General features: G+C 44.4%; 1 protein-coding gene across 5 annotated transcripts in view; it reads right to left on the bottom strand.

Annotated features, from left to right (window-relative positions):
- Nucleotides 1–13151, bottom strand: part of SYNE2 (spectrin repeat containing nuclear envelope protein 2) — a 373624-nt gene that overhangs the window by 230491 nt on the left and 129982 nt on the right. For all 5 annotated transcript variants that reach the window (XM_061612375.1, XM_061612372.1, XM_061612374.1 and 2 more), the window contains 5 exons: nt 12151–12460; nt 10764–10883; nt 8310–8657; nt 4722–4856; nt 2973–3239 (listed from right to left, as the gene is read on the bottom strand). In XM_061612375.1, coding sequence (XP_061468359.1) covers nt 2973–3239; nt 4722–4856; nt 8310–8657; nt 10764–10883; nt 12151–12460 — 1180 coding nt within the window. The remainder of the gene's footprint in view (nt 1–2972; nt 3240–4721; nt 4857–8309; nt 8658–10763; nt 10884–12150; nt 12461–13151) is intronic.

Raw genomic sequence — 13151 nt, forward strand, 5'->3', positions numbered from 1 at the left:
ATCCCTGACAATGAAGAACGCCCACAGAAAAAAGTAAAATGCCAATTTCAGGTGCCAAAATGACAGGAAAGGAGGAAGAGAATACAAAGTGAGACTGGACAGAGTGTTTTCGTTCCCATGCAAAACTTAACGCATTCATGCCAGACTTCCATCTTCCCTGATAACGCAATTATGGCAATTTTTATCAATTTAAGCAGATATATCAAGCTCACTCTTAAGAGGACGCACAGAGCTGTAAAACACAAAAAAGTGCAGTCGGCTGTTAAAAGACTAAGTGGGAAATTCTATCTAAACAGGCCATAAAATTGAAGAAAGGAACAAAGAAACTTGCTTAGGTGCTTGTTCAGAGATTCCAGCAAGCGGTTACAAGAAAAACCCCCACAGAGCCAAAGACTAGTATTTGCCAAATAACAATTGTTAATATATGGCTCTTCCCATTAATGGGACAGCTGGTATAGCACAGTGGGGAGGAGAGCCTGGCTGGGAGTCCAGAGTCTGTGAGTTCAAATCCCTGCTCATGTCTCCTGGGTGTCAAGGGCCAGCTAAAGATCACCCCCACAGGGAGTGGCTCAGGGGTTACGTGCCCTGCCACCTGTACAGCAGTGGGCAAGCTGCAGAGTCCCACGGAGCCCAGTTGCCCCCCAGCTGGCAGTTGCAGACAAGGAAGGGGCTGGCTGGTGCAGCTGTGGCAAGCTGAGCAGGCCCTAGCCAGCTGGGGAGGACTAGCCTCAGAGGGAGGCAATGATAAACCCCCTCTGAATACCGCTTACCATGAAAACCCTATTCACAGGGTAGCCATAAGTCGGGATCAACTTGAAGGCAGTCCATTTCCCCCCATTAATATATTAATTGATCATATTAAATATAGCAAAGGCTTCACATATTCATTGCTATGTAGGTGATACTTTGAGGAGTGCTTGCCAAAGATCACAGTTTCTCTGGAGCAACATGCAAGAATGATGCATGAATCCTGAAGTCAGAAGTTCCTCCTCCCTCTCTTTCCTACCAAGCCATTGTTATGGAAGGGCTGGGGAGGGTGGGGAGATCTTTAGGCTTCCAAAACTGTATAGCAAGTCAAGAGAAAAGCAAATATCAAGCTAGTGCTGACCGTTCTTAGGAGAACAGCTCCAAGACAGCATTTTGAGAAAACATTTTGGATGGGATTCAACATTTATTTTATATATTTGGTTTTATTTATGCTTAAAAATATCACATTCAAGAACTGAAACTATTTATATTGAAACTGTAAAATAAAACCAACATGATAAATTTAATAAAACAGCAGCAGACAATGAACAACAATTGGTGTCCTTGTACTCATGAAAGGGCTTTTGATGCTTCCAGAAATGGCAGAGGAGGGCAGGTTATTTTCACCAATCCCCCCTTCCCCGTACAGGACCCACAGTCTGATTCCACGTTCTACCCTGTTTTGAAGAGTCAACATATTCTTTGGGCCTAATTTTCAGAGGTTGCTGAGGCTGCAAATAGGGGAATCAGTAAAAATTGCCTGCCCGTTTATGCTGTTAGTGGAGACATCCACAAGATCAAAAGCCCTTCTGTGAGCACGAGGGCACCATTTGGATTCTATCAATTCTCAAAATGCACTAGATAGGTATTTATTATTATTATTATTTATTTATTTATTTATTATTAAGCATAGCTCAGTGGTACAGCATCTGCTTTGCATGCAGAAGACCCCAGGTTCAATCTGCGACATCTCCGGGTAGGGATAGGAAAGACCCCTAACTCAGACCTTGGAGAGCAGCTGCCAGACAGTGTAGACAATATTGAGCTAGATGGATCTAGGGATGGGAGAGAAACTCAATTCAGTTCGCATTTAAAGGCAAACCTAAACTAATCTGCACTTTCTGAAATGCTATGTGGGCTAAAACAGCCCTCCCTTTAAATTTGCACTTCCTCAGATTTCGCAATGCAGTTCTCCCCCTAAGTAATGTGTACACAAATTTATTTATTTATTAGATTTATATCCTGTCTTCCGTCCCAGAAGGAGCTCAGGGCAGCATGTACTATGTTAAAGTGTGCAAATTAATGCATGCATTAGTGAAAATGGCAATTGCTAGGGTATGCAACTGCTAATTTCACACATTTATTTTCATTTGATTTTTATTCCGCCTTTCTTCCAAAGAAATAGAGATGTAGACAGGAACAGAGGAAGTTGCCTTATACAGAGTCAGACTTTGATCCATCCAGCTTAGTTCTGTCTACACTGACTGGCAGCTGTTCTCCGGGACTTCCATCTGGAGTGTTTCCCAGCCCTACCTGGAGATGCTGGGGCATTCTTCATTCAAGGCAGATGCTCTTACCGCTATCTACATCCCTTCATACATGCTTTATCATTAGTCCATTTTGTTATGTTAGCTGGTAAGGAAGATGAGGCTGAGAGTGAGTGACTGGCTGCACTGGTGACTGGGAAATTTGAAACCTTAGTCCTAGTCTGTCACTCTAAATACGACACCATGCTTTATTGCAAAACCAAGCATTATGCAATTACCAAAGCTCAGGCATGGGGAATACCCAGAGGCCAAAAAAAGCAGGATCCCTTCGACAGCTATATCCAAGATTTCTACAGATAAAGCAAACTGAGGATAGAGGGAAATGCATCATGTTACACTGGTCATCCTGTTAAAAAAGATGCTATAGCAGGAGTGGGGAGGCTTTTGCCCGCCAGATGTTGCTGAACTACAACTCCCATCAGCCCCAGCAAGCATGGCAAATACCCAGGGATGATGGGAGTTGTAGCTCAGCAACATCTGGAGGGCTACAGGTTTCCCACGGCTATGCTGCAGGCACAGTGCCTCTTCATCCCTCCACTACTACAAACTGGATGGAGAAAGTGCGAGGCTGCTTAAAGGTACGGATAAATGGCCATATTGGCTGAAGAGCCGCCAATGTTCAGTAATAGCACTTAACAACATCCTTCAATGAAGTTGTGCAACAACAGAGATTATTACCTTGCTTTCAGGTGATGGATGCGTAATGGACGAAGGAGCAGGGTTAGTCCCCACCACTTTTCCGTTCATTAGTGGCAAAGTGGTTAGAGGCAATTCCGACCAGCAATGTGCGGCTTGCAATTTCTTTTGATAGCCAAGCTGTCGCTGCTGAAGCTCATTGAGAAGATTATCATCAGGCAGCATTTGTCCAGATTTCTGCAGCTGCTTTCCACTCTGACTTGTTGAGCCTGGGAAATTGTGGACTTCCATCAAACTGCCTTTTAGCCCCTGATAAATGGAAATGGAAAGGGGAGTGTAGGGAGACAGAGAAAGAGAGAAAGAAGGGGGAAATCGTAACCTTCTCGGGACAGAAGGTACTGAAATGTCAATCGCTTTCTTAATGGAGCAAACTTCTATAGCAAAAGAAGAACAAGGATAAAGGGGCTATGAAGGTCAGAGGAACGGAAATTCACACAGCAGAATTTTACCGTTACAAATACTGTGAAGATGGAGCTTGTTAACAGCTCCTGCAAAATTTATAAATATGATTCACTAATAGGCAAAAAACCCTTGCGGTTTAAGAACGTACCTATAGCCAACAGCCATTTCTATCAAACTTTAAAAAGCAGGGAAACTGGGCAGCTATAGTGAATGCACCAGGGGAGCAGAAGACCTGACCTCCTCTCTGAGATACTGTACTGACTATAGTACGTGTAAAAATGCAAACATAATTTGGGTTGGTCTTCAGCTTGGAAGAATTTGGTAAATGTGCCTCTGAGCATATGGTGAGTGGTGGCATCACCTGCCATCTCCAAAGATGGAGAATTACATTTTTCTATGTTTGTTGGTGTTCTTCTTACTTTGCTTCTTTCCTGTGTTACTCCTGTTTCTACAGAGAATCAAACCTAGAAAATTATAATTCTCTCATTATTCATCCTAGAAATCTGTGTCAAATTTATTTATATTTCCAAAGCCTTTTATTAGTCAGTGTCATACGATGGCGAAGACAGCCTTTCTTCCAATGAAATAGAGATGTACACAAGAACATAGGAAGTTGCCTTATACAGAGTCAGACTTTGGATGAGCTTATGGGAAGCATCAGAATGGCATGGGGGTGGTATTTTCAATTCAACATTGTGGAATGTGAAAAATCCATGCTGGCTATAGTATACAGCCACTTGTGGCTGTATAAAAAGTTCCTCTCTGGTTTCTCCAATGCTATCACTTTTCTGTGGGTGCCTCGGATTTTAAGCTATGGACTTGGAGCCAGCAGGTTAATGCATCTGCTAAAAAAACTAATGCAATCCTAAACCACATAAACAAAAAGTGGCCTGATTCACTTGTCGTCCTCCAGGTTGGCCAAGGCTGTATTAAATAGTTCCATGGTTTAACGTGAACAAGCAGCATGTTAGTATATGCTGCTGCAATCATGGGAGCTGTACTCCCCCTGCTGCGACACGGCTGGGAAACAAACCATGGTCCAGCTTCTCGTGCCATCCAAATGTGGCTCATGGTTTCCTTTTCTCCAAAGCAACCACAAATGGAAGCCAAGGGAACATCCATCCATGGTGTGTTTGGAAAAAACAAATCATGAGCCTGGGTTCGAACAGCACAGCAAGACAAACCATGTTTCCCAGCAGAAGGAGGAGAGGTGCAAAATGTGTTGCTCATTCACAGTTGTGCTGACTGGGGCTGATGGGAGTTGTAGTCCAAAATACCAGGAGGGTGCCTGGTTGGCAAAGGCTGATTTACAGTAGAATCTTGAGTTACCTCAACAACTGAAGCTGGTCCTTCTCTAGATTCAGCTGGTGCAGAACTTGGCAATGGCTCTTCATCTGTCAGCCATTCCCAGAGAAGTTGTGGAGCTTCTTTGCCCACTTCATTTTTCACTCTAAAGGGCTTTTCCTTCAGGTGACAAGAAAATGAGAGAATTAAGTCAGTGCAGGACTAGAGCATAAGAGCTGAAGAATTATCATGCCAACTGTGTATGACAAGGTAGCAAAGTCTAGAATTATTAAGGCGCAAGCAAAATTTTGTTGAGCACAATTTCTTGCCAGTGGAATGTTACCGGGAGATTAATTCAAAAGCAAAGATGAATATTGCATGATGCTTGCAAGCCACGCAGCTCTGTTGAGTAGAGTCTGGACCCACACTCTCTCAACACTGGTAAAATGGAACAGATCTAACCATATCCAACTCTTGGCTACATGAGTTCACCTGATCCTTGCCTAACAAGTTACAGTAGGGCCCCGCTTCTCAGCATTCCACTAATGCAGCGCCAGCGGGCTGATCAGCTGGAGGGGGGCTGCAGTTCCCTGCCCTACAGCTGATCTTCTCTTCCGGCATGATCAGACCCCCGCGCTCCAGCTGATCTTGCCGGAGGAGGGGAAGATCAGCTGTATGATCTTCTCCTCGGGGGCGATCAGACCCCCGCGCTCCAGCTGATCTCGCCGGAGGAGAGGAAGATCAGCTGTATGATCTTCTTCTCCTCGGGGGCGATCAGACTCCCGCACTCCAGCTGATCATGCTGGAGGAGGGGAAGATCAGCTGTAGCGCACTACAGCTCATCTTCTCCTCCTCCAGCGCGATCAGCAAGTTAGGTTTCAGACCCCCGCGCTACAGCTGATCCGCTTTTCGGTGGTTTTAGCTTTTCAGCAGGGGTCTGGAACCTAACCTGCCATATGAGTGGGGCCCTACTGTATACTTCAACAATGTCCAATTCTGTTGTTGTTGTTGTTGTTGCTGCTGCTGCTATTTATCTAATTTGTTAGATGCCTATAACAAAAAATACATTGCAACAGAAAATATACAAAAGAATTAAAAACAGCAAGTACTAAAAATAACCATACACAAATTCTAAAAGCAAAAGAGAGAAACCACACTTTCCCTCCAATCACATAACACCTTTATTGTAATCACCAAGAAACTAGCCACCTACAACACCTACAAAAATAACAGAGAAGTTAACTAGCAAATGCCTAGGAGAAAATAAAATGGTTCCAAAACCATTTGCATGGTCCCAAAAATATGTTAATGTAGGTGCTGGTGTCTTTTCCCATTTTGCAGGTTAGGAAGCACATTTGAACACAGGAAGCTGTCATATACTGAGTCAGATCATTGGTCCATCTAAAACAAAACTTCCAGGTGGTCTTACAATGTTTAATGAAAACATGGCAATTAAAAAGCAATCGGCATATCTGCATATCACTTTTGCTTCTTTGCTTTCAAGTCGGCTTGTTAGAAGCACACCATGTCATGCCAGCTTGCCAGCCTCACCCTGGCCTGCAGTTAAAATGGTTAACTCCCAAAGCCTCATGGGGAATTCTTCCCCTTGACATCTTCCTTGTTAGCTTGCTAGCAAGTAGTTAAATCTTTGATGTTTTTTCATCACTGTGACTTGGTGATTTTTTACAACACAGCTGTACCAGCTTACAGTAATTTTGCACCTTCTTATCAGTAGAAGGGGCCTGGTTCCGTCAAGGCCGTAAAACTCCTTGCTTTGTTATGGGAAACCAAGAGGAGGCGCCAGGTGCTATGGGAACATCGTTTTTTCATCCCTTTGATGAAACTGTTAATTGGTTAATTGTCTCCGGCTGGGAGGGAATTTTCCTCCATAAGAGGAGGCTCAGAACTCTGGGTTTGTGTCCCACTTCGGAGCACCACCTTGCCTATGGTGATGTTCTGTTGTGGCTCCATTTACATCTTGACTTGCAACTCCCTGAGGGGAAGAAGGCTATCCATTGAAAGATCCTATGCTCTTGTAAGTATAGCTAAGGCAGATAGCTTTGTTATTTTGATTTGTGCCAAGAAACTTTCCTTTACCTTTGTTACCAAATACTTTACCCGTTTGGGTATATGGTTTTAGGATTCAATTTGCTGCTACAAATTATTTGCGTGTAGTTTTTTGCTTTTTGTAACCTTTTTATGCTTTTCTTATTTTCTTTTTAATAAACTTTAATTACTTTAAACCAACGTGTGTTTATTCTAGAGAAAGGGGTCAGTTCCTAAATTCAGTCCTTGCCATTTGACCGCAACTACCGTGTAACAGAGAAACGTTTTTACCTAAGACTTCAGAAGGGGCCAGGAGTGTATCTAGACTCTGGTCCTGAGAGGCTCAGGTGTTTTTTAAGTGGGCTCTGGGGTTCCCTTCGCCCCAGGGTAGCTAACCAGTTGAAGGGTGGTGGTAGTACTACCTTGCAGGGTTGGTGTTGACGTGCACAACCTTGGCAAACCAGGATTTGCTGGGATCAATTGCCCAAGGTTGGGAATTGACTCCTAGGACAGTGAGAGCTACAGTTTGTTGCATCAATCAGAATGGCAAACCACAGTTCAGCAAAAGTGGAAGCTTCCTAACTTCTTCTCTGAACCACATGAGAGGAAGGGGACAGCATGTGACCCTAAAGCTCACTGCAGATTGTTCTGGCCTGTGCATGTTGCACTAAACTACCATTTCGTGTGATGTGCAAATGTGGCTAATGACACCAAAACAGCCTGGAAAACATATACTATAAAAAGGCCTGAACAAATAAAATGGTCTTTGCCTGATGCCAAAAAAGATTTAAAGGTTTGGCACCATGGGAGGTTCTCTGTAGAAAGAATTCCTCCTCCACCGTGAAGAACCTTTCCCATTGTTTTCCTCCACCTCGCCTCTGAATATGAGGTCACACAGAATAGGGCCACTGACGTGTGATGGCTGTCAGGGTGGCACTGTTCACCTGGCTTCCCAACGTTGTACATCTCCGCTCGGTACCAAGAGGGGGAGGGGCAAGGCAGTGGGGAGCTGCAGGTGCAGCTTTGGAAGTGCCGGATTGGCTCCACCACTACATCCACACGATTATGAGCTCCCTGCTGCCTTGCCCCTCCCCCTCTGGGTAACCAGCAACAATGCATGGCACTGGACAGCAAGGTGGGCAATGCCACTCTCCCTGTGCTGCCTCCACCAGCTGCTGCTGCCTTCATCAATGAAATCAACTAGGTGGAAGCACCAGGGTCAAATGACCTAGGGAACTCTCCATATAGGCCCACATGATAAAATCACAGAATAGTAGACTAGGAAGGGGCCTAGAAGGCCATCAAGTCCAACCCCCTACTCAATGCAGGAATCCAACTTAAAGCATTAAGTCACCCCGCTGCCCTGGGCTCCTACTGGGAGGAAGGGTGAGATATAAATCTTTTTTTTAATTATCATCATCATCATCATTATTATTAAGGGGGAAAGAAGAGGGCCATGTGGCAGCTGCTCCTTTAAGAATCTCATCTGCTTCCTCCAGCCAATCAAGAGCAAGCTTAGAGAGGCCATTCATATTTCTTTTTCCACTGGGGACACCATGGCTGCATACTCTACCCTGTAATACTTACTAATCTTCCTTTCTGGCCTTCTTCAGGCACTTCCATCATGACAATCTCTCCAGCAGCAAAGGGAATGCCAGAGATAAGCAGTTTCCCTGCATCTCCTACTCCATCAACCTTCTGCTGGGTCTGCATGGCATCTTGTTTGAGGATATTGCTCTGGACATTCCCGGCCTCTGACCCTTCCACATGTCCAAGTTTAGTTTTCAAACGCTTCCTCTGTTTCGTCTGCGGTGTGCTCATCTCATCCTTAATGCGCTCCTGCTCCAACGTGGCGATCTTCTGCCTGACAGAGTCTACTACAGCTATAATCTCCTGTAATGCCTCTTCAGCTTGGCAAAGAGTATTTTGTTGCACCTTAAGTGAAGAAAAAGAGAATTATGCAGCAACAGTCTTGCTCAGAGTAGATCCACTGAAATTAATGGATGTGACTAACTTAGGTCTGGTCATTTCAATGGGTCTACTCCAGTAGTGTAGTGCAGTGGCAAATTTAGAATTGCAGGGTCTCTTCATGTTAGTAACAGCCATATCCCCCCTTTCGCTACTGGGTTGAGAATGAGATCCTTGTATAATGCCTTTTTTCACAAAATCAGGCATCCCAACAGGTCAATAAATATGAAAGGGGAGAGTTTTAGCTACTGAGAAGAGTCTTCTCAGTGGCTGACTCATCTTCTTTCATTCTGATTGGCTCCAATCACCAGAAAAGAATATGGAAGCATGTTAGAAGACTCTTCTCAGTGGCTAATACACTCCCCTTTCATGCTGATTGGCTTATAGGATGCTGGATACACAGGAACCCTGCTGGGACCCTGCTCTGCTCTCAAAAAAGTAAGGGGTCTAAGACCCCCTGAGATCCCACATGACTACACCCCTAGTCTACTCTGAGTATAACTTCCCTGGATACAACCCTGGGTGTTGGATGCTGCCAAAGCTGGTCCCTCTCTAAAAACATTGGTAATGCAGGAATAAATAAAATCACTAGGATAAAAGGCTCATAAAACTGCTTGTGGAGACTATGAAAAGTGTAACAAATCATTCTTCCCGAATCATGTGCACATGTGCTCTCTGACGCACACATCAGAGCTCCTTTGTATGCAAATATCCCCATTCATTTCAGAGGAGAAAGCTCCATGCTGACAAAGGAATGTGCATTCAGAGCTATTCTCCCCATTGAAATGAATGGGAAGCATCTGCAAGGAGAGATGGCTTCCATAAGAGCTTTCTGGAATAAGATGTGGTGTGGGAAATACGTTGCTTTAAAACAAAGAAAACAAAGGATATTGAGGATTTGTTTCTCTATTTCAATGATCCCTGACTGAGCCTGTGGCTGTTGGCTTTTTTGAGCATAGAAGGACTCAGCCTACACAACAAACCCTTCATAGAGCATGGACAAAGTTCCTGCTACCTCTGCTTTGCTTAGTAAAATAAAATCAAAATAAACATTTGAAATGGATATCATGAATGCAGAATGAATGCTTACTATCATATAACCGCCCTGTAAACAATTCAGAACAAATGTTCAATAAAGAATGGAGATAGTCTAACCACCGCATAAGCTTTGCGCAAGCAAAGCAGGATAAATACTGAATGAACAGGTTGTCTAGAAGAGCCCTGAAGGACTGAAGCAAAGCTCCTGGGATTTCATCGGGAATAGGATCGGGCCTACCACTGTAATTGAGAATGCCAAGGTCTAACCGGCTGACACAGAGATAGGCAAAGGACATATATTCACAGGTGACCATTGGCTCATAGCAGCAGCAGTCCCAAGGTCTCAAGCACGTGACCTATAGCTTTTCCCTCAGCCTATGTTGCGTTACAACATGAGGACTTTTCATACTGTGCCAAAGTGATTTTATTTATTTATTTATTTTATTTTATTAGATTTATATACCGCCCGACTAGCGTGAGCTCTCTGGGCGGTGAACAACAGAATATAAAAATCCTGGGAAAGGCCCTTTTGCCACTTGTCTTTCTGGACTACGCCCTTGTTAAGCAGTCAGCATTTTCTATAAGACCCCTCAGGGTGCCCTTTTTATTGTGCATTCACGATTATTTGTGCTCATGATGGTACTGGGCGGTTATATGTCAGCGTGCTTTCAACACTGTGCCTGCAAGAGTTTCAGGGCGGACGTACTGTGCATGCCCCATAGCTTCCCGTTGAAATCCTGTAGTTTTTCAGGATTTCGGTGAGGGTTATTTTTTCATCCTGTTTTTGCTGCGCTATAGTGCAAGAGGCAAGAGCGCTCCTCAGGATGGAAATAGTGCAATAATAGCGGGGAAGCACTGCACAACAACTAATAAAGAGGAATTATGTGTGGACAATTCAGTATAAATCCACTGCTGATGCACTCTTATTGTGTCAATGACATGTTGCACAATCCACCTGCAACCCCCCACCACCACCAGTCTGGAAAGGCCCATCCTTTATCAGTTTCCAAAATCATCTAAGTCAGTCCCCCTGACCTGCTTTTGCTCTCTGTCAGTAGGTTCCAAAAGCTCCTTCAGGGCAGCCCTCAAGTGAATCATCAGCTCTTTGCAACGTTGATACTCCTCTGCGTGTCCTTCCAAGAGTTTTGCTGTATTCTGGAATTCAAGCAGTTCCTTTAAAACCCGTCCATGTGCAAAACACATGATGCATATATACATGGATGACCAATACTGTAACAATTCAAAATATTTTAATCAGAAGCTTTTTTTTTTTATTAAATCATCAGTCTCTGCCCTGGAAATGCAGAGTGGAAGGGAAGCTTAGACAAATTCATGGTGGATAAGGTTCTCAGTGGCTACTAGCCATGATAGCTATGTTCACCCTCCACTATCGGAGGCAGTATGCTTCTGAATACCAGCTGCTGGAAACAACAGGAGGGAAGAGTGCTCTTGTGCTCAGGTCCTGCTTGGGGGCTTCCCAGAGGTATCTGGTTGATCACTGTGAGAACAGGATGCTGGACTAGATGGGCCACTGGCCTGATCCAGCAGGCTCTTATATTTATTTAAAAAAGAAACATGTTGAAATTGACAACAATAACCATAGAATTAAACAAAAGCATTAAAAATGCAATAAAAACAGAGGTCAATTGTTGCAAAAAAAACATGTTCTTAATTGCCTGCATAAGCCTGGCGAAACAGAAACGTTTTCAGCAGGTGGTTAAAAGTTAAAACAGAAGGTGCCTGCTGAATCTCTGTTGGCAAAGCATTCCAGAGAACTAGGCTGATGACACCGAAGGCTCGATTTCATGTCGATGTTAAATTTTATTTATTTATTTATTGCATTTGTATACCACCCTATAGCCAAAGCTCTCTGGGCGGTTTACAACAATTAAAAACATTAAAAACATATATACAAATTTAAAAAACACATTTTTAAAAAGCAATTTAAAAACACATGCTAAAATGCCTGGAAGAAGAGGAGCCCTGCCAACTCAGGGGACAACCAAACCCTCTCCTGCAGATGATCTCAGTGATCGAGCTGGGATATAAGGGTTCAGGCGGTCCCTAAGATACCCTGCGCCTAAGTTGTTTAGGGCTTTGTAAATTAGTACAAGGACCTTGAACCTGGCTTAGTAGCAGATGGGCAGCCAGTGCAGATGTTTTAAAAGTGGTGTGACATGTCGTTGGGCATATGCTCTCATCAGCACTCTGGCAGCCGCATTTTGCACCAGCCGCTGCAAAACACTCAACCGGAAGTCTGAAATTGAACACTCCAAACATAGTTTTACTCCAACATCTATTTTTGGAGGATGAACCAGGCCAACCAATAAATACCTCCTTTCCCAATGGGGATTCATATAGCAGCAGCCTTGCACAGCTCCACCTCGAATTTCAAAAGCCCACAACCTGCCATGATACCAACCTGCAACTGGCGAAGGAGATTTTCATGGAGATGTTGTAAAGCCACCAGTGATTCTTTGGAGATGGAGCCATCAGTGAAAGTCTCCAAAGAAGTGTGCTGTCTTGCCAGTTCATTGGAAAGGAAGCTTAAATTCTCTGCTTCCTGCAGGAGCACAGTATGATATGGTAAGTGACTCTGCACCTCCTGTGAGCCACGTTGCCAATCAAGACTTGACTCCTGCTTCTGTTTTCCCAGTTCACCCAAGGCTGCCCTTATATCATCTTCTCTTTGCTTGTCTTGCTCCCTTTGAAGATGGAGCTGTTCTTGGTGCCTAAGGAGAAAAATCCATATCAATTTAACAGCTCCCTGCTTTTTTAAAAAAGAAATTAAACAGACGGTTAGCAACACAGAGTCTCGTTGGGGCCCTCTTAAAGAATGACAAGTCTATTGTGGCGTAAGCGTTCATCAGATAAAAGCCCAACATTGTCAGAAGCGTGAAGTGGAATCCTAAATTGGCAGAGATATACAAATGAGTCCATAGAAAAGGAAAAGGGGGAAGGGGAGTCTGTAAAGAGTGAGGCCACAAGGATGATGATGATTGGATTTATTAGTCCCTTGTTACCTGAACATCTCCAAGCAACTTGAAAATGGAAATGGACTGCCTTCAAGTCAATCCCGACTTATGGCGACCCTATTAATAGGGTGTTCATGGTAAGCGGTATTCAGAGGGGGTTTACCATTGCCTCCCTCTGAGGCTAGCCCTCCCCAGCTGGCTAGGGCCTGCTCAGCTTGCCACAGCTGCACCAGCCAGCACCTTCCTTGTCCGCAACTACCAGCTGGGGGCAACTGGGCTCCTTGGGACTCTGCAGCTTGCCCACGGCTGCACAGGTGGCAGGGCACATAACCCCTGAGCCACTCCCTGTGGGGGTGATCTTTAGCTGGCCCTTGACACCCAGAAGGCACGAGCGGGGATTTGAACTCACAGACTCTGGACTCCCAGCCAGGCTCTCCTCCTCATTGTG

This window comes from Rhineura floridana, chromosome 2 (assembly GCF_030035675.1).
Source record: "Rhineura floridana isolate rRhiFlo1 chromosome 2, rRhiFlo1.hap2, whole genome shotgun sequence".
NCBI lineage: Eukaryota > Metazoa > Chordata > Lepidosauria > Squamata > Rhineuridae > Rhineura > Rhineura floridana.